Source organism: Bos indicus, chromosome 1, assembly GCF_029378745.1.
Source record: "Bos indicus isolate NIAB-ARS_2022 breed Sahiwal x Tharparkar chromosome 1, NIAB-ARS_B.indTharparkar_mat_pri_1.0, whole genome shotgun sequence".
NCBI classification, from domain to species: domain Eukaryota; kingdom Metazoa; phylum Chordata; class Mammalia; order Artiodactyla; family Bovidae; genus Bos; species Bos indicus.
The window spans coordinates 69833294-69852485 of record NC_091760.1 but is presented as its reverse complement, the minus strand read 5'-3'; the positions used below and the strand labels follow the sequence as shown (position 1 = coordinate 69852485).

Here is a 19192-nt window from a genome sequence, read left to right as displayed (position 1 = left end):
AAACCTAAAAGCCCCTGCCTTCATTCCTCGTCTCCTGGAGCTTGCTCTGTGCCTTGGGTAGTCTGATCTTCACTTTCCCCTTCTATAAAATATGAAGAAAACCTTTCACCTCTTCTGATCTGATCAGATGGAATGGATAACTCTGTCACAATGGAGGGAGCATGGATTGCCTTGTCTGAATTTAAGTGGATATAATCAAACGGTGGGGAAGAAATATCGCATATGAAGATACATTCCAAGCTAAGGACTTGACGGGGGGAGGAAGATGTACAAGTGATGAGAACAGAGATGAAACACTGGCTCAGAGGCAGGCAGAGCGGTGATGGAGAGCCAGCCACACTTCTAGAGACTTCTGCCACCAGAAGCACCAGACAGACTGTGAGATGCATTCTTTGCTTTACTGTCACTGTCGATGCTCAGAAAATGGGAAGGCAGTGAGGGTAAGTTCTCCTCTGTAATGAAAGAATCTGATTGGAGCCGGAAAAATTAGAGGGATCTTAAAGATCCATGACTGTATCTTCTGGGCTTTCACAAGCACTAATGATGGCCAAGGTGGAGATTAGCAGACATATCCTGGACTCCAGGGAAATGGCTCAGAAAGACATGGGTGGGGTCACACAGTTGCTTACACTGCAGTCTGGTCTTTTGGAGTTTCCTCATGTTCTGTAATTGATTCTGTCCCTCCTTCACCTTCCCAACTGCTCTTCACCCACTTTATGACCCACAAGCATACATCTCACCCATTCTAAATCTTATAGGGGTGCCTTACCCCAGCAAAGGGACAGTTCAGAATGTGGTATGAAAGTTCAGAAAGTGAAGGACTCTAATAACCAGATAACAAATCTTTTTCTAACTCAGGTTTTTTTTCCAAGTGTCTTTTTGATCTTAAAAAAAGGAGAGGGGGAGATTGAGCTAATCAAGTTGTCAGATAGTAAATTATTAAAATTTAAAAATGCTTATTTATGGCTTTTAGCTCAGAAGATATTCATAGAATAAGGTGATGTTGCTGTAACAGACTCCTATTCCCATCTTCCTATTGACATGAATAAATTTTGGAGAGAGTGGTTTAGTCTATACAAATAAAATATAGGAGTAGAATTGATGCTAATCCCTGTCTTATTTAGTAATAAGTCAAATTTTTAATATACATGGACTATTTGGGTAGAGAAAGCCCCATCTCATTAAAGTTGTACACCCAATAAAATTTTAATACTTGTCATATTTTGTAATATATTTATGTTGTTTTGATCAGTTGCAGTGATTAGTCAAATCCATATGGTGTTTTTAAAAACATAAAAGCCTTACAGTCACCGAGTTTAAAGAGGCAATTATGAAATGTAGGAGGAGTCAGAACTAACCAGAAAAAATACATGTAAGTGGGTTCTGTAGATCTGTGGTGCAAGGGGTGTTTAGTGCAGCGTGTCAGGAAAGCCAACGAAGGATGCATGAGACACACCCAAGGAACCCTTTGCTTGGAGAAATAGGTGCCGTGAAACTGAGGAGGCGAGGATGTACAGCACACACCAGGTGCCTGGGTGTCAAGATGTCTCTTGACGGTTTCTAATGCCTTCCTAATCCAAAGGTAACATAGGTTGGCAATAGCGTAGCTGGGCAGACGCATAGCTGAGTGAGTCTGCTTGCTAGGAGTGTTGATGACATCAGCTGGAGGAAGGCTTGACTGAGGTTCCTACTGTCTCCTGTCTGTGTTTACTACTGGTTTGAGGTTAACTCGTGGGAGAACTGCTTATCAAAGGTGGGAAGGTCACAGAGCTGGAGAAAATAGATTACTTACAAAGCAGGAAAACCAAGATTTAAGAACATTTTTCAAAATGAAGTGGAGTTGAAATCATCAGGATTAGTATCTTGCATTTAGTTCAGAATATTAATAAAATAGAGGGAACTTGGTTTGATAGTAGCTTTTAAGTAAAGGATCTGGTAGATTCTAATTCTCAAAGGCTCCACGTGAATAACTAGTGTTGCTTTAAAAAAAATACAATGCCAACTGAGGCTGCCTTAATGGAACCCCGAGATAACGGTTTCACTTTTCTCTGTGCAGGTCAGATCGCATCTGGAGTTCTTTGTTCAGGGAAAGTTCTTCGACAATGTCAAAGCAATGTCACGATGAGGTATCTGGAAACCAGGAAGGTCAAAAGAGCTAGTTTGTTGATAATAAAGTTGAAATAGCGGATGCAAGAAACTGAAGCTAGTTTATGCTGCCATATCAAGAAAGGGAAATTTATTGTAAGAATATTGGGTTCCTGATGGTCCATGCAGGAAGGGGGCCATGCAGTTAGTCTTGGAAAGGACTGAGAAGTGACTGGACAGAGTTAGCTCCATGTTCCTCACTGGGTTCCCTGTAAGGAAGGTAGTTATTCACGTTGACAGATGAGAAAAGCTGAAGCACAGACTTCAGTCAGTTCCTCAGGTAAGCAGCCAGTAAGTAGCAGGGCAGAAGTTCAAGGCTCAGACCTTCTGGCTCTGGCACCAGTACCAGTGCTCCTCCCTACCCCCACCACCTTCCCTTGGTACTCGCTGCCCATCACTGTGTTCCATCACACCTGTCGCACCTGTCCAGAGGGCTCGCCTCAGTATGATCTCAAGGGCCAGCCTCTAGCAAGAGAGTACCTCCCCATGTGCTCTGCACACCCGCTGTGGCTCAGTGCTGCCAGGCACCCTGAGATGTGAGATCACCCACAGACGGGCAGTGGACTTGCAACACTCTCCTAACTGAGTCCCCTCACTGCTCATAGCATCCTGACCGTGGGAATAGTGACTCGAGCTACCGTTTCCTGGGAATTTATAATGCACTCCATGCTGTGCTAGGGCTTTGCTGCCGGGTCTCTGCTGCTTGCAGCACCTGGGTCAGGTGCACGTTACGTCTCCATTTTATGTGAGAAAGACTGAGACTCCGGGGTGGGGTTGTGGGGCGGCGCTGAGGGACTTGCTGGAAGTCTGACTGCTGGTGAGCACGCACTCTAAGAGACAGCTGCAGCCACTGATGCCATAGTCCAGGTTTTTCCCTTAAACCTTGTGCACTTTGGAAAGTTTCAGAGAAGCGAAAGGTGTTATCAGCACCACTTCCATGTGGTCACTCTAGTGTACAGATCTTGTTTTTGCTAGGATATGTCAGCAAGAAAAGAACATTGTCCAGAAGACAGGACAGGATTCTAAGCGGCATTTTTCTCACAAACGTGAACAATGTCAGATGTATTTGGATGGTTTCAGGAGCATTTGAAGCAGAAGAAGGAAGGGTGCTTCTCCCACACTCTCCATAGCATATCTATCACAGCAGGTGAGCTGGAGCCTCCCTTGAGCTCCGAGGGGCCTTGACCCTGTTGAGACAGCGGCCCAAAGGCAGGCCTCCCATACTGGCTCCCTGTTTCCTCTCTCTGTCCAAGAGGCTACAGCCATGTGGCCCCTGGCTCTGCTGCCAGGGCTGTTAAGTTTTGTTTTCTGTGGAAGGAGACAGGCTGGCACAGAGCAGCAGCCACTCACCCATCATAACCGGACCAAGTGGTGCTGGCCAGGCCACCAGAGGTGAGCTCCTTGAGGGCCCTGGAGGCAGCAGAGGACAGAACCCAGGGCAAAATGGAAAGGTGGGGTCCTTGTTCAGAAATAACTTCAGATAGCAGAGTATTACACCTAAGCATGGGTTGTTCTGAGTGTGGGGTCCACCATGCTGGTGTGGCATGGAAACTGGGGGCCTCCCCTCAGCCCCCTTTTTGCTGATGGAGCCCCAAGGAAGAAAGGCCCCTCATCACAGGGGCTGCTATTTCAGCTGAGGCTTAGAGTTTTCCAGACATAGAAGAAGGTTTAGAGAATTGAAAGAGACACGTGTACCCCAATGTTCATCGCAGCACTGTTTATAATAGCCAGGACATGGAAGCAACCTAGATGTCCATCAGCAGATGAATGGATAAGAAAGCTGTGGTACATATACACAATGGAGTATTACTCAGCCATTAAAAAGAATACATTTGAATCAGTTCTAATGAGGTGGATGAAACTGGAGCCTATTATACAGAGTGAAGTAAGCCAGAAAGAAAAACACCAATACAGTATACTAATGCATATATATGGAATTTAGAAAGATGGTAACAATAACCCTGTATACGAGACAGAAAAAGAGACACTGATGTATAGAACAGTCTTATGGACTCTGTGGGAGAGGGAGAGGGTGGGATGATTTGGGAGAATGGCATTGAAATACGTATAATATCATATATGGAACGAGTCACCAGTCCAGGTTCAATGCACGATACTGGATGCTTGGGGCTGGTGCACTGGGATGACCCAGAGGGATGGTATGGGGAGGAAGGAGGGAGGAGGGTTCAGGATGGGGAACACATGTATACCTGTGGCAGATTCATTTCGATATTTGGCAAAACTAATACAATATTGTAAAGTTTAAAAATAAAAAAAAATAAAGAAGGTTTAGGAGGCCCCATTAGTGGTGAGTCCATGAGGGTATTGCCCTTTTGCAGGTGGGAAGCAGCTGAGGGGAGTGGGCTGGGGACGGAGGGGAGAGTGGTAGGGCCCACGTTCCAGTACGGTGTCTGGCTGTTATTCGGTAGGTGTTTCCTATTCCTTAGCACCACAAGTTGGGAGGGCTGTGGGCAAGTCAGAAAACGGCGAGGAGGTAGGCAGGGGCACAGGGCACAGCGGAGAGGCGCTGGGTATCAACCGGAGAAGAGGAATTAGGGAGCGCAGACGGGTTATCACTACCATCAAGTGTCTCGGGGCCTGGCCTGTGGATAAGGACATGGCCCATGGGTTGTGGGGAGCCATGAGACAGCTGAGTTCAAGTGGCTTCCGTTTGGGTCTTGCCTCTGTAACCAGAATTTCCTGCAGGGGTCAGGGTGGTCAGGCAGCAGCTCCGTGGTTCCTTCCAACCAGAGGTTGTGGTTCCCTGACTGTCCTGTGTTCTCTGGGTAAGGGGTCTATTCAGAAAAGCAGGTGGTAGGGTTGTTGTTATTCAGTTGCTAAGTTGTGTCCGACTCTTTGCCACCCCATGGACTGCAGCTCACCAGGCTTCCCTGTCCTTCACTGTCTCCCGGAGTTTGCTCAAACTCATGTCCATTGATGGTGCTGTCCAACCATCTCGTCTTCTGTCGCTGCCTTCTCCTCCTGCCCCCAATCTTTCCCAGCATTGGGGTCTTTTCCAGTGAGATGGCTCTTTGCATCAGGTAGCCAAAGTATTGGAGCTTCAGCATCCGTCTTTCCAATGAATAGTCAGGGTTGATTTCCTCTAGGAGGTGTAGGGGGTAAGGGTCAAAGGTGGTCCTCAGAGAAATAATCCTTAAATGAAATCTTGAAGTCCCGAATCTAGTGATTTCCATTTTTCCTCCCAACATCAACCAAGGCTGACTGAGTGGGCCTGGCTGCTGGAAGTTGGTTTTCTCGTGAACGGGCTTTGACACATCAGTATGCAAGTGGCCTGCTGAGCGGCCAGCACTAATGCCTGGTACAAAGGACCCTGTGAGCCTGTCACAGGCTTCCCACGGCGTCCCCTCTACTGTCCCCTCCCCTGGGGCTCTCCACCTCGTGTCCGGGCCCATTGTCTCAGTGAGCTCCTAGGAGCCTTGGCATCTGCACAGCCTGGATTTGGTGGGCCTGAGTGGGGGTTGGGCAGCCCCTGGGAAAGGATGAATCAGGCCAGCAGCCCCAAGGCGGGAACCAGGAGCATCTCAATGAGGTTCAGATAACAAGGCTGGGCAGAGGAAGGGCTGCTGTGCGCGTGACCATCCTCTGGAACCTCAGAGTGGAAAGCAGAGAATCTCCAGAACTGGGGGCCTTCACTGTCAGTCCACAGTGGTCGCAGAAGAGGAGCCTCATTCCGGCCACCTGACAGGCTCGCTGGATTCTTCCTGATCCTTCTGGGAAATGGACTCTGAGGGGAGGGGTGGCAGAACAGATTGACTCTCTGTTCCCAACGTGCTTTTTATAGCATTCCTGTGCCCAGCAGGACCTGAAGCTTGGCTGAAACTGAGCCATTCTCTGGTTATCAGGTGGCCAGGCAGACATTAGGCCGCGTGGGGCCCGACAGTGAGGGCCTTGGTTGGACCAGAGCTTGGCTGGGGAAGGCCAGCGGGACCTGCTGAGAAGCCAGGCCTTCCTGCTCCTCCAGCCGGGCAGCCTGGGCAGACAGCAGGTGAGCATTTCTGAATCCTGGGTGGTTGGCTGCCAGCACTCATTGAGGGGCTTCACCTTTCCACTTCCTCCTGGTAAGTCCCAGGAGATTTAATCCCCTCTCTTGCTACTTAATTCCATGATGCAGGCAAGTTTTCCTGGGGGAAGGTTATGCTTACAGATGGACACTACCCACAGTCTTGCAATAATTAAATGCCTTGGACTCTTGGTCCAGGCTGTTTCTTTGTAACTTTTTTCATTTCTGACCCCCAGCTGCCTTTGCAGGGAGCAGAGCTTTCCTTTACTAAGTCCAGCAAAGTTGTTCCCCTGGGAAGCACTAGGCTTCTCTCTGAGCCTCAGAAGGAGGGATGTTCACCTCCACATTCTTGGTGCCCTTGGCGCCTTGGTCAGGTGCAGCCTCCTTGTCCTTCCATTAGCACTCAGCTTACCCCTAGCCCAAGGCTGGGAGATTTAAAGAAACCTCTGGTCACCCCTTGGGGGGTCCCCACCTATGGTCCCTGTGTGAGCTGGGCCTCTCCCTCTGAACCCAGCTCTGGACACCCGACGCCTGCCTCATTCTCTCCTTCTAGGAGGTCATGTGCCAAGGTGAGCACAGGCCTAGCCCCACCCCTCCCCAGCTGTGTGAGCATCACTAAGCCCCCTGGGCCCATCAACCAACCCCGCTTTCTCTCTGGTAAATGAGGATGCCTCCTCCTAGGGCGTGTAAATGAGATGCTCATGGAAATACCAAGCACGGTGCCTGGTACGTGTAGTACTCAGCAGCTGGTAAAAGTTAGGCAGATTGCAGTATCCTGGGTGGGTCCCCATCTTAATTCCTTACCTGGAGAGCCCCGCTGTACCTGAGGGCCTTGGAAGTTACTCTTGAATTTGCTTTCGTCAGTCTTTCCCTTTGCCCCTCCCACTGCCCACGTGGAAGTGGGGGTGGGCCAGTCCCAACTATCTGCAGCTGGCTTGGTCCTCCCAGCTTCCTGACCCTGGCTCGTGGCCATTGTCCTCAATTCACGTGTCCGGCAGCATGTCCTGTGACACCCCTTTCCTGGTGCTGACTCCTGCTGTCTTGTTGCCAGCAGGACCCTCTCCAGGGCCTGGGGAGCTGGGTCTCCTGCTCAGTCTCACACTCTCCCCCTCCCACCCTGGGGGGCTCCCTGGGTGTCACGGAATCTGAGGGGAGGCCTTTTAGAATTAGTAATGGTCCCAAAGTAAAAGGGATCCATAGAACGTTAAGAAAACTATATTTTGAGAGTTTTCCGAAAATATACCTAAAGAGTACGGAGTAAAGCAGGTAATTGATGACTTTTTAAAGAAATCAGTTCTTTTCCAACCCAGATAGTAGAATTAACAACAACAGTAGCTAAAAGTGGTTCCTAACTTGTTTTGAGCTTCCAGAATGTTCTGAGGAGCCTTTTGAAAAAGAAAGACATCTGGGCCAGGCAGTGGGTCAGTTTCTGGAGTGGGTCCAGGCCTCTGTCCATTTAAGGGAGAAGGACTCAGGGTATTGTCTGGCCAGGTGTGCCAGCTACCTGTCTGGAGATTTCTGCAGCGCCACGCATGGAGGGCAGTGCTAGATGGTTCTCACCACACATCTTGAGAGGGGAAGTGGTGTCATGCTTGACTTCCTGGGAGAAACACAGCGAGCAGTGTCTTTCCTTTCCTCACATCCCAGCAGTGTGGGCAGCTAACAGGCACCTTTCCTCCATTGTGATCTGCCACCAAGGTCCACCTTCCTACCTGTTTCCATGGCAACTCATAAGCAGCTCAGGAGTTGGCAACATGCTTTGCATGCTTTGTTTAATAAGAAAAGGTCTGTCCACATGTATCCCTGGTGACTCAGATGGTAAAGAATCTGCCTGCAGTGCAGGAGACCTGATTTTGATCCCTGGGTCAGAAAGATCCCCTGGAGAAAGGAATGGCTACCCACTCCAGTATTCTTGCCTGGAGAATCCCAGTGGACAGTGGAGCCTGGTGGGCTAAGTCCATGGGGTCACAAAGAGTTGGACATGACAGAGCGACTAACCCTCTCACTTTTTCTTTCACTTCTAAATACAACCTCAGGGCCGTGGGCTGATTGTGAAAGACACGGTTGTGGGCACCACGCAGAGAGAAACTGGGATGAAGGGAGGCTCAGGTGTGTGTGTGAGGAGACAGCTAAGCTGGAAGGGACCCAGGGGTCATCTGTCCCTTCTCCAGCAGGGGAGGAGGCACCTCTGCGGGAGAGTAGGCAGCTGCCAGGGCTGCTGGGCCCCAGGGCCCCGTGTGCTCAGGTGGCATGTCTAGCTTGGCCCAGACGAGGTGCCTGGTAAATTGTTGAATATTTTGTTGACTTTCAAGATGGAGATGAGGAGAGGATAGGATAGAAGTGAAAAGAAAGGGGAGAAAGAGAACCATGTAACCTTGAGTGAATCTTTCTACCTTCCTGTGGAAGCCTTTTTCCTCCAGGGTGTGAGGATTCAAAGAGATAATGAACATTAACGAACCAAGCACAATGCCTGTCAGATGCTCGTGCCTGAACACACCCTTCCTGGGTAAAGGGAAGGGCTTGCTGACTTGGGGCCTCATCCTCCTCGGGTGGCTGGAGTGGCCTCCCTGCGTGTGGGCAGGGGCCAGATTTGATCCCAGCTCTGCACTGAGGGCCTTGGAGGAACTGTGCTCAGGCCCCTGGGTGATGGGGAGGCCAGTACAGGGAGCGGGAGGCCCAGTCACGCCACGGCCACAGCATCCCCTCTCTTTCTCCTGCCCAGGCGTCCTTTGAGGTGTCGGTGGAGGCCCGGAGCTGCCCCAGCAAGCACGTGCAGCACACGTTCACCCTGCGGCCCGTGGGCTTCCGGGACAGCCTGGAGGTGGGGGTCACCTACAACTGCAGGTGCGGCTGCAGCGCGGGGCTGGAACCCGACAGCGCCAGGTGCAGCAGCAACGGGACTTACGTCTGCGGCCTGTGTGAGTGCAACCCCGGCTACCTGGGTACCAGGTGCGAGTGCCAGGAAGGCGAGAGCCAGAGCGGGTACCAGAACCTGTGCCGGGAGGCGGAGGGCAAGCCACTGTGCAGCGGGCGCGGCCAGTGCAGCTGCAACCAGTGCTCCTGCTTCGAGAGCGAGTTTGGCAAGATCTACGGGTCCTTCTGCGAGTGCGACAACTTCTCCTGCGCCAGGAACAAAGGTGTCCTCTGCTCAGGTAGGTGCCCCCGCAAGCACTGTTGCTCTGAGCCAAAGCGTGCCTTTTACTGATTGCCATGGTTCTGCTGGGAGCAAGCGAGGGCCAGCCTTGGGGTGGCACCAGCATGTTGAATACAAAAACAAGAGACAGCGCTGCTGCGTTGTCTGAGGGACTCTCAGGGTTGGCGGGGTCTGCGGTGCGTCCTTCAGGACTCACCCACACAGCATTCCTGACTTGTAGATTATCAGCCTCTTCTTGATCGCCCTGGGGACAAGGAGCTCCCCGGAGATGGTAGTGATTATTCCTTTATTAGACATCCATTCATCACCTATGGGCTTCCCTGGGCTCAGCTGGTAAAGAATCTGCCTGCAATGTGGGAGACCTGGGTTCAATCCCTGGGTTGGGAAGATCCCCTGGAGAAGGGAACAGCTACCCACTCCGGTGTTCTGGCCTGGAGAATTCCATGAACTATACAGTCCATGAGGTCAGACACGAGTGAACAACTTTAACTTATCATCTCCTATGGCTGCTCTAACAAGTTTCCATAGACTTAGTGGCTTAAAACAACCCAAGTTTATTCCATTCCTGTTCTGGATGTCAAAAGTCTGAAGTGGGTGTTATTTGGCTAAAATCCAGGTGTCTTCAGGGCTGCATTCCTTCTCAAAGTTCTAAGGGAGAATCTGTTCCTTGGCCCTCTCCAACTTCCAGAAACCCATCTGCATTCCTTGGCTTGTAGCACCTTCCTCTGTTTTCACAGCCAGCAGTGTAACATCCTCACATCTCTCTCTGACCTCTGTTTTGCTCGGATGCTCTTTGCCTCCCCCTTATAAGGAGCCCTGCAGCTGCATTGGACCCACCAGATAGTCCAGACCAGTCTCCTCATCTCAGGATCCTTGACTTAATCACATCTGCAGGGTCCCTTCTACCCTGTAAAGTAACACTGATACAAGTTCCAGGGATTAGGCTCTGCATATCTTTGAGGGCCATCCTTCTGCCTCCTACAGGTATGATTTGAAAGTTTTCTTTTATATCAAACAAAAAATTGTTTCTTAGTCACTTCCACTGGTGGGTCACATTTTAGGCTTCCCTTTTCCATATGGCAACCTGCTAAAACATCTGAGAACTTCTTTGTGTTTCTCTGTTCTCTTTTCTTTTTTAATTTTCAAAATATTACAATTTTTTGTTCTCTTTTCTTAACCCAAACTAGATACCAGGTCTCTTCCTGCTTTGAGGCTCTGTCATTTTGTTCAGCACGCTTCTCAGAATCAGGCAGGTTACTTGTCATCTGGGTAACAGGGGCTCAGCCCCAGGTTCAACTAACATTTGCTGCCTGTGACCTGAACTTTCCACTTTCATAAACACCTCCTAACAACGCTCACCTTTTCTTTTCTATTAAACAATCACATTGTACAGTTGAACTTAATTTTAACTTGACTACCAAAAGTTGAAGATTAATATTTGAATGAACTGTAGCAAAGCCAAGTTTCTGTTGTGTCACATCTGAGCACTTAAGTGTTTGAATCTAAGCAAAGGACTTTACATGGATTGCAGTTAAGTGGAAGTTTGGCAGTTCCCATTCTGGGAGTGGCACTCTGGTGAAACACTGTGTCCTTTAACATGTCTCTTAAAGGTCAGTCTGTCCAACACCATGCCACCTACAGATCGAGTGAACAGAACAGTTTTGGGCAAGATTATAGTTTCTTCTACTACCTCTTATTCTCTTATACGTTCTGTTGCTTCCAGGATCCCTTCTTTGTGAATGGTCTCCCGGTGGTGAAGTGTTGATTTAGAAGGAACATGGAGTGTGGCAGGGAAGATGAAGCACAAACATGTGAAGCGAATCAGATCATAGAAATCATCTGTCCCTGTGGGAGGAGTAACCCCCATTCTGTCCACAGGAGAAACAAGTGCAGATGGTACAACAGGGAAGGATAAGCCAGTGAGGTCTCCAGGGGCAGACCACACTGTGAGACACATACATGGGTGTGGCATGCTCAAAATTGGAAATGTTCTAGAAAGTGCAGGACGTATGGTGTTGTAGAAGAGTCAGCTAACTGATAGGGTCTGGATTTGATGTGCTGAACAGGCAACAGGGATCCGCTCTTCCTGAGGGGTTGGATGGTTCCCCTGGATCAGCAGAAAAGTGCTTAGGATCAGGCAGGCCTGGGCCTGACTCCAGCACCACCATGGGCTGCTTGTGTCCCTCTGGGCACAGGACTTTAGTGAGCAGTAAGAGAACGTGTCTAAGCACCTAGCACATTGCCTTGCTGACCACCAGCTCCTCTAAGAATCAGGGCCACACACTCCTGGGAGCTGTAGCCGCTCCCAGTGTGCGCACGGGGCCACCTTCCCCATGAGTCCTGCATGGCGGGATGGACAGACTGCCGCCACAAACACTCTAAGATACCTGACTGTGTCTGTAATTGGCTTTCAGCAGTTTTTTTTTTTTTTTTTAAACAAATTAGCAAGTATCATGGAATGCTGTCCTTTCCCCTCAAGTGCCAAAAATGCGCCGGTGGGAGACTCTCACGTGTCCCCGAGTGAGGAAACAGGAGGTTAGAGATGCTTTGGGGCTCCTGCCTGTGTGGTATGTTGAGTCACTAACTCCTCTGGGTTGCTGAGCTGGATGTCTTCTGTTCCCTCATAGGAAAATTTGAAAAATACAGGGGAGTCGATGGAAGTGTGGTCAGTCTGAGCTGTCTGTCTCCTTCTTGGTGACCACGATTAATTTGGACCATCTGGTGAAACAGACAAGAAACTTCTTTTACCCTCTGTGTCCTCAGTCAAGAGAATGATTCCAGCTAGCTGGAGGATTATTCTTAGGTCTAGAATATTCTGAAGGGAAAGAAAGAAGTTGTTCATCATTCCAGCATTCTTACTTTAAGAGGTCTCCCATCTAAATTTTTTTCTAAATGTATATGTGTATGCACTTTTGTATCTTGCTTTTTTTTTCCTTATATTATATCCTAAGAAGCACCTGAAGTTGAATTACTTGAACACAGCAATGATTAGAAGAACATTTGGCTGTCTTTCCACTGCATCTCCAATTAGCCACCTCCATCCCTTCACTTTCTGGCTCAGACAATAAAGAATCCCCCTGCAATTCAGGAGACGTGGGTTCAATCCCTGGGTCGGGAAGATCCCCTGGAGAAGGAAATGGCAACCCAGTCCAGTATTCTTGCCTGGGAAATCCCACAGACAGAAGAGCCTAGCGGGCTACAGTTTATGGGGTTGCAAGAGTTGGACCGACTTAGCAACTAAACCACCACCCCTTCACTTTGAAAGCAATAGCTAGTTGAAGCTATCCAAGTCTTTCTGGAGACAGTAGTTTGTAGGTCAGGAGTGTGGGTGATGTGAGGTCATCCAGGAAGGATGCCCAGCTCCAGGCAGGACCCATCCGCATGCATGCAACCCTGCCTGCCCATCCATGTACCGCCCAGCTCCTCGTTGCTTGTCTCACAAGCACTCCAGCTTATTCAGGAGGCGGCAGCGGGTGGGTGAGGGGTCCACCCACAGTTCTTGTTCCCGAGGTCAGCTTGGGGCTCCCGCTCTGAAATTGAGTCCTTTGGTTTCAAGCTCTCAGATCACTGTTATGTTTGGGGTTTTGTGGGGGAGAAGTCTTATTTCTCAACAGCCGTTCTGGTCTTGAAGATGCTGACTCAGAGACTCACAAGCAGCTGACTTCAGCATTCTCTCAGCCCTTCCCCCTGCAGCCAGGCCTGTGGGGGCCGTGAGGTTGTGATCCACCTTCAGACACGGCCTGAGGCAGAGCCAGGCCAGAGCCAACGGGGACGTCCTGGAGAAGTTCTTCCACTTCTCCCAGGTCTTTTCACCTGTAAGAGGCTTCTGGTCCTTACCCCCAACCAAGACACAGGACCGAGGGTCAGGCAAGAAGTTACAGGTTTGAGACGTGTTATACGTCACAGAAGTTAGTAGTGAAGGAAACTGGACTAAGGTCTGGAAGCAATTGAACATCTTGGTTATTACTTTTGTGACACACTGTCATGGGAATGTGTGTGGATCCAGGGCTGCTATTCCTCCCTCTGGTTTCTAGAGGCAAAATAACTCAGAGTGGTTCTGTCCACAGACCAATCCTGTGAGTACAGAGAGAGCCACAGGGCCATTGTGAGGGTTTCTGTTCCTTTGAGTCTCCTTAAGTGTTGACCCTTCAGAATCGCTCTGTTAATAGAACATGTGGACATGGTCTATTTAGTTGTTTTCAGTGTGATTAGAGGTTATTGTGCAAACTTTGTTATTCTTTGCTGGTTTCTGTACCCAAACAGTGCATTTCCTGGGATTTGAGTTACTCTGCTGTGGTAAGCTGTTGAAATCATCCCAACCCTAGTGCTTTCAGCAATCTCTGTTCTTAAAATGCCTGCACTGCTGAGTCGCTCAGTAGTGTCCGACTCTTTGAGATCCCATGGACTGTAGCCCGCCAGTCCATGGGATTCTGCAGGCAAGAATACTGGAATGGGTTGCCATTCCCTCCTGCAGGGGATCTTCCCAACCCAGGGATCGAACCTAGGTCTCCCACGTTGTAGATGGATTCTTTACTGTCTGAGCCACCAGGGAAGCCTGCACTGGGATATGTGGAATAATTTACTGAAAGCTTACTTCTTGGGTTTCATATACTGAGAAAATTTATATCAAATAGGATATAGAATTTTGAACAGAATGCTTTTGGTCTTGTGATTGTGAGATCATAGAAGTATATCTAAGTATTTTACTTCATATTTTACTTCATCTAATAGGTTATTTGGGCAATTAAGGCAAGTAGAGGTCAAGGGGCAATTGCATTATTCTTCCAGACATAAAAAAATGGAGAGTTGCATCATTCTGAGTGGCCAGAACCAGTGTCCAAACAGAGATTCCTGGTCTGGGCTGATGGTTTCCAGAAGGTTTCACAAGGTTGTATTAAACCCTTCCTGTTAAAAGCACCTCTGACATTATGGCCTGCTTCTAGACTTATTGATTCTTGCCAAATGAAACACCTCCCATGGCAACAGTTATCCGGATATGTTTATAAAGTGCTTCTCCCTCTGTTTATACTATTTTCTTTAGAAATATAATTTTCACACTCAGAGTAAGTGTCCTAGTGGCCATCTCTGGAGCTGTGGTCCCAGCTCTACCTTCTGTCACTGCATTGCAATTTCAATTTCCATAAATGACTTATAGGATCTTCTGGAATGTGGCTCCATGACAGAGGCCTCAAAAAGTACCTTTTGAATGAGCCCAGATTTGACATATTTAATTTCTCAAGAAGAAAGGGGCTCTTGGTGGGATTACTACCACTGCGTGCCTCAGGTGGGACAGCCTAGAAAATTCTTCACATCTTTTCATGTGTATTAGCCTCTATTCAGTTTCTTGATGGTTACCTGGATGCTTTTTGCAAATACGAGGAGGCACTATATATGAGTGTGAAAATTCCATCCTTATCTTGCTCAAGTTCATTTGAAAAAACAGCAAAATGTAGGGCTCAGTCAGTCATATAAGCAAATGATGTACCTTTCAGACTGGCCAGGTGAAGCAGATGAGCTGGACTGCTCAGCTCTGGAGTCATCCAGCATCTTGCAGCCTGAGGCTGGAGAAAGCTCTTTCAAAAACTGTCATGTAGAAGTATCCGATCTTAGTGCAGCTGCAGACACTGAGGCGGTGATCTCTCACTGAGGTCGTTTCATTTTGGGTAGAGTGCTGCATTCATCCCATTGAGGAGCTCAGTGAGCATTCCTCACGTGCCAGGTTTTTACCGGGTGCCAGGGGTACAGAGTTGGAATTGCTCACAGTACTGAATTAATTTTTAAATGTTTGTTCTCACTAGAATTTTCCACTCCTCAGAAATTTTCTGGGTTAGAGGAGTGAGGATATGAACCGCTTAAGCTTCTACCTTCACCGTCCAGACTTGTGTGAGATGTTGAAAATTAAGCATGTCGGCAGGCCGTGTGGAGAACCTGCCTTGTTCCATGCTCTGGGCTCTTGTTCCAACTCTGGGAATTGAGTTTTCTTACTGCTGTTCTCACTGCTCAGTTCGGTTCAGTCGCTCAGTCATCTCCGACTCTCTGCGACCCCATGAATCGCAGCACGCCAGGCCTCCCTGTCCATCACCAACTCCCGGAGTTCACTCAAACTCATGTCCATCGAGTCGGTGATGCCATCCAGCCATCTCATCCTCTGTCGTCCTCTTCTCCTCCTGCCCCCAATCCCTCCCAGCATCAGAGTCTTTTCCAATGAGTCAGCTCTTCGCATGAGGTGGCCAAAGTACTGGAGTTTCAGCTTCAGCATCATTCCCTCCAAAGAACACCCAGGACTGATCTCCTTCAGGATGGACTGGTTGGATCTCCTTGCAGTCCAAGGGACTCTCAAGAGTCTTCTCCAACACCACAATTCAGAAGCATTAATTCTTCGGCGCTCAGCTTTCTTCACAGTCTTAACTTTCACATCCATACATGACCACTGGAAAAACCATAGCCTTGACTAGACGGACCTTTGTTGGCAAAGTAATGTCTCTGCTTTTGAATATGCTATCTAGGTTGGTCATAACTTTCCTTCCAGGGAGTAAGCGTCTTTTAATTTCATGGCTGCAGTCACCATCTGCAGTGATTTTGGAGCCCAAAAAAATAAAGTCTGACACTGTTTCCACTGTTTCTCCATCTATTTCCCATGAAGTGATGGGACCAGATGCCATGATCTTCGTTTTCTGAATGTTGAGCTTTAAGCCAACTTTTTTACTCTCCACTTTCACTTTCGTCAAGAGGCTTTTTAGTTCCTCTGCACTTTCTGCCATAAGGGTGGTGTCATCTGCATATCTGAGGTTATTGATATTTCTCCCAGCAATCTTGATTGCAGCGTGTGCTTTATCCAGCCCAGCGTTTCTCATGATGTACTCTGCATAGAAGTTAAATAAGCAAGGTGACAATATACACCGTTGACGGACTCCTTTTCCTATTTGGAACCAGTCTGTTGTTCCATGTCCAGTTCTAACTGTTGCTTCCTGACCTGCATACAGGTTTCTCACTGCTCAGATCCCAGAAATATCTGAGGCAGCAATTTACCAGTGACTGTGAAAACTGGAGTAATCTGGACATTGGACCTCACCTTACTACCCTTGTCTCTCTACTTAGAAAGGGAAGTGTGCAGACAGGGGAGCCTGTGATGTGGACTCTGCACATGCTTTTGAACTTCAGGCCTAATCCAAGGTCATGGAATTTGGCTTGTGAAGGAAATAATGAAACTTTAAAAACAAAGGAAAAGCCTAAGAAAACCATGAAAATGCCAAAGATAAAATCTTAATCATGTATAGAATTGGGTGGCATTAACTTTTTGATATTATGGAATAACACATTAGGAAATTTTCTGTTCTTAGTTAAGTTGAAAACAATGAGAGACCTCTGGTGACTAACATAGTTATTCTTAGAGCTACTTTGGTTTCCTTTCTTCAGTGTTGAGCTGTCACTTTTGAGTTTAGTCTTGATTTGGGAAACTGTTATATAACTGATGGTAAGTCTCTGCTGCTCAGTGCTTTGGGTGGGGTGTGGCAGGATTGGATGGAGCCCTGTTTTCCTTTGGGGTAAGTGTTCTTAACTGTCAAACACTGACCTAAGAACTCCACCCAGATCCAGACTCTCCCTGCTGTCTGGAAGTTGCTCTAAGTGAGTTCAGCCTCCTGAAATTTTGTGTCTTGTTAATGAAAGGTCGACCAGGGTCTGTTAGTCTGACTTCCATCAAAGCCATTCGACTGACACTGTGTTGCGGTGAAGGAAAGCACAGTGTTTATTGCAGGTGCCAGGCAAGGAGACTAGGCAGCTCATGCTGGAAAGACCCTTAACTCCCCAAGGACCGTCACAGAAGAGTTTTTAAAGGCCACGTTAGGGGTGATGGTTGCAGGGAGCCTGACCAGCTTGTGAACATTCTTCTGATTAGGTTATGGTGAAGTAGTAGCATGAATTTTTTTTTGAATTTCAACTAGTCTGGCGTCTACCATCATCATGCAGTCAATTTTCTCTACTTGGTGGGGGCTTTAGTTTCTGCAAAACAGCTCAGGGATATGACTCAGGATGTCAGTAGCCCTTGAGAAGGAGCTAAGGGTCCTTGACTTGGTTTTATGCCTAAGCTGTTATTTTGCTTTTCTTGACTGCATTTCTTTGTTTCTGCATTTTCTCACTTCTCTGATTAAATTTCCTCTTTGGAACTTGGGGGAGGCCTCAGAGGAGGCTAAAGCTTTTCTACAAACAAGAGTCAGAGGACACAGGGCAGGAGGAAGGTCTATCCCTGGAAGGCCCCTCGGACTTGTTGTCTTCTGGACATCTTCCTGAGCCCTTGCCTATTGCCCTCTGACCCAGCGGGACGGGACCTCCTATCACCCCAGTCCACAAACCCCAGCGCCAAAGTCTTGATCAGGTGACCCATCATCCTTAAGCTAAAGGAATATACTTCTCAGGTTGCTATTTTATGTTGTTTGACATTGCAGTATTGGCCTTTAGGCAAACATTGTAACAATGCAAGGAGAATCTACTTTAACACACTTTTTAGTATCTTGAGGTGTTTTTCCTTGGAAACACACTGAGGCTAATTTGTACTCTCCATAAGCAAGCATGAAATAGTAGGATTATTTGCATCTCCTGCGTTTCCTGCCACCACCAGACACACACACACACACACACACACACACACACACACACACAGCTGCCTATTACCTGCACTGACCGTTTGCATTGTGGGAAACCGAGGCCCAGAACCTGGACTAAATCACTTTATGATTCTTGGTTATAGATTCAGACTTGGGGAACCTTGCAAGTAAATAGTTAACCTTGTTTCTAGTGAATTTTGCTCATTTTGACTAGCTTGAGACCCTTCCCAAATCTATTACCAGTTCAGCCCTTCCTGCCACCACTCAAGCATGTAGCCCACAATTTTCCAAGTCTTCCCTAATAAGTACGCTTTATTTTGGTCAAAATTTTAGGAAACATTTAGTCTCTGTTTTGCTCAGTGAGTTTTCTCTGGGTTGCATAAGGAGAGCACACACCAGGCTAAAGGACACTCGTGGACCAGGAGGCCAGCCGAGGCGCCCGGTTTTATGACTGTTACTCGAGAGGCACAGACCATTCCCCTTAGTAGCCATTGAGTGTCTGGCTATTGTTATTGATTAGACTGGACCCACTTTTCCTTAAATGAGCCTTTGTTAGCCTGTTTTAATTTATAAAATGCTCTTGATGTGAATGATCTCATTTGGTTGTTTTCCTCTACCGGGAGTTGGAGATGGCTGTTACTGATCAGGCCTGTGGGGGAGACTGTGGCCGAGAAGATTGGCATGTTGGCCATGCTCCCCACTGGTGGTGGTTGGCCCAGAGCCTTGACCTAAGAAAAGCCCACCTACCCTAACCCTCAGGGGATTCTCTTCTCTTGGCAGCTGCTTCCTGCCATCTTGTGGCTTGGCTGGGCTTCTGGCAGCCAGGCTTCAGCGTGGCCCACTCTTGTCACATGCCACACCGACTCTGTCTATCAAGAGTGCTACTCCAGGCTCTGAACAGTGGCCAGCTGAGGATGGAATATGGCACCTGTTCACCAGCCACAACAACATGACAGCTTTCCAGGTTGAAAATAGTCACCCTCTCATCCTGTCGCAGTGACCAGAGGAAAGGGGAGAGAATTCACGTCTCCCCAGATGCGGTTGGCATTTCCCCACAGTGCCTGCCAGGCAGATCGGGCAGATTAAGCCAAACTTGAGAAGTTGATCTGGGGCACCTCTGTTTCTCTTGGCCTCAGGCCTTCTGTTTTTCTTTCTGAGTCAGCATTCTTGGGGGCCTGTGAGGACTCTGGTTCATTGCATTCAGCTGATTACATACTCCTTTGAAACTGGAAAGGTGAGTTCATTAAGGAACTCGGGATTTTCCATCTT

General features: G+C 48.2%; 1 protein-coding gene across 2 annotated transcripts in view; it reads left to right on the top strand.

The window, feature by feature from the left end:
- The window catches only part of ITGB5 (integrin subunit beta 5), a 115580-nt gene that overhangs the window by 75722 nt on the left and 20666 nt on the right, over positions 1-19192 (top strand). For both annotated transcript variants that reach the window (XM_019956879.2, XM_070788757.1), the window contains exon 10: positions 8889-9318. In XM_019956879.2, the coding sequence (XP_019812438.2) occupies positions 8889-9318 (430 nt within the window). The remainder of the gene's footprint in view (positions 1-8888; positions 9319-19192) is intronic.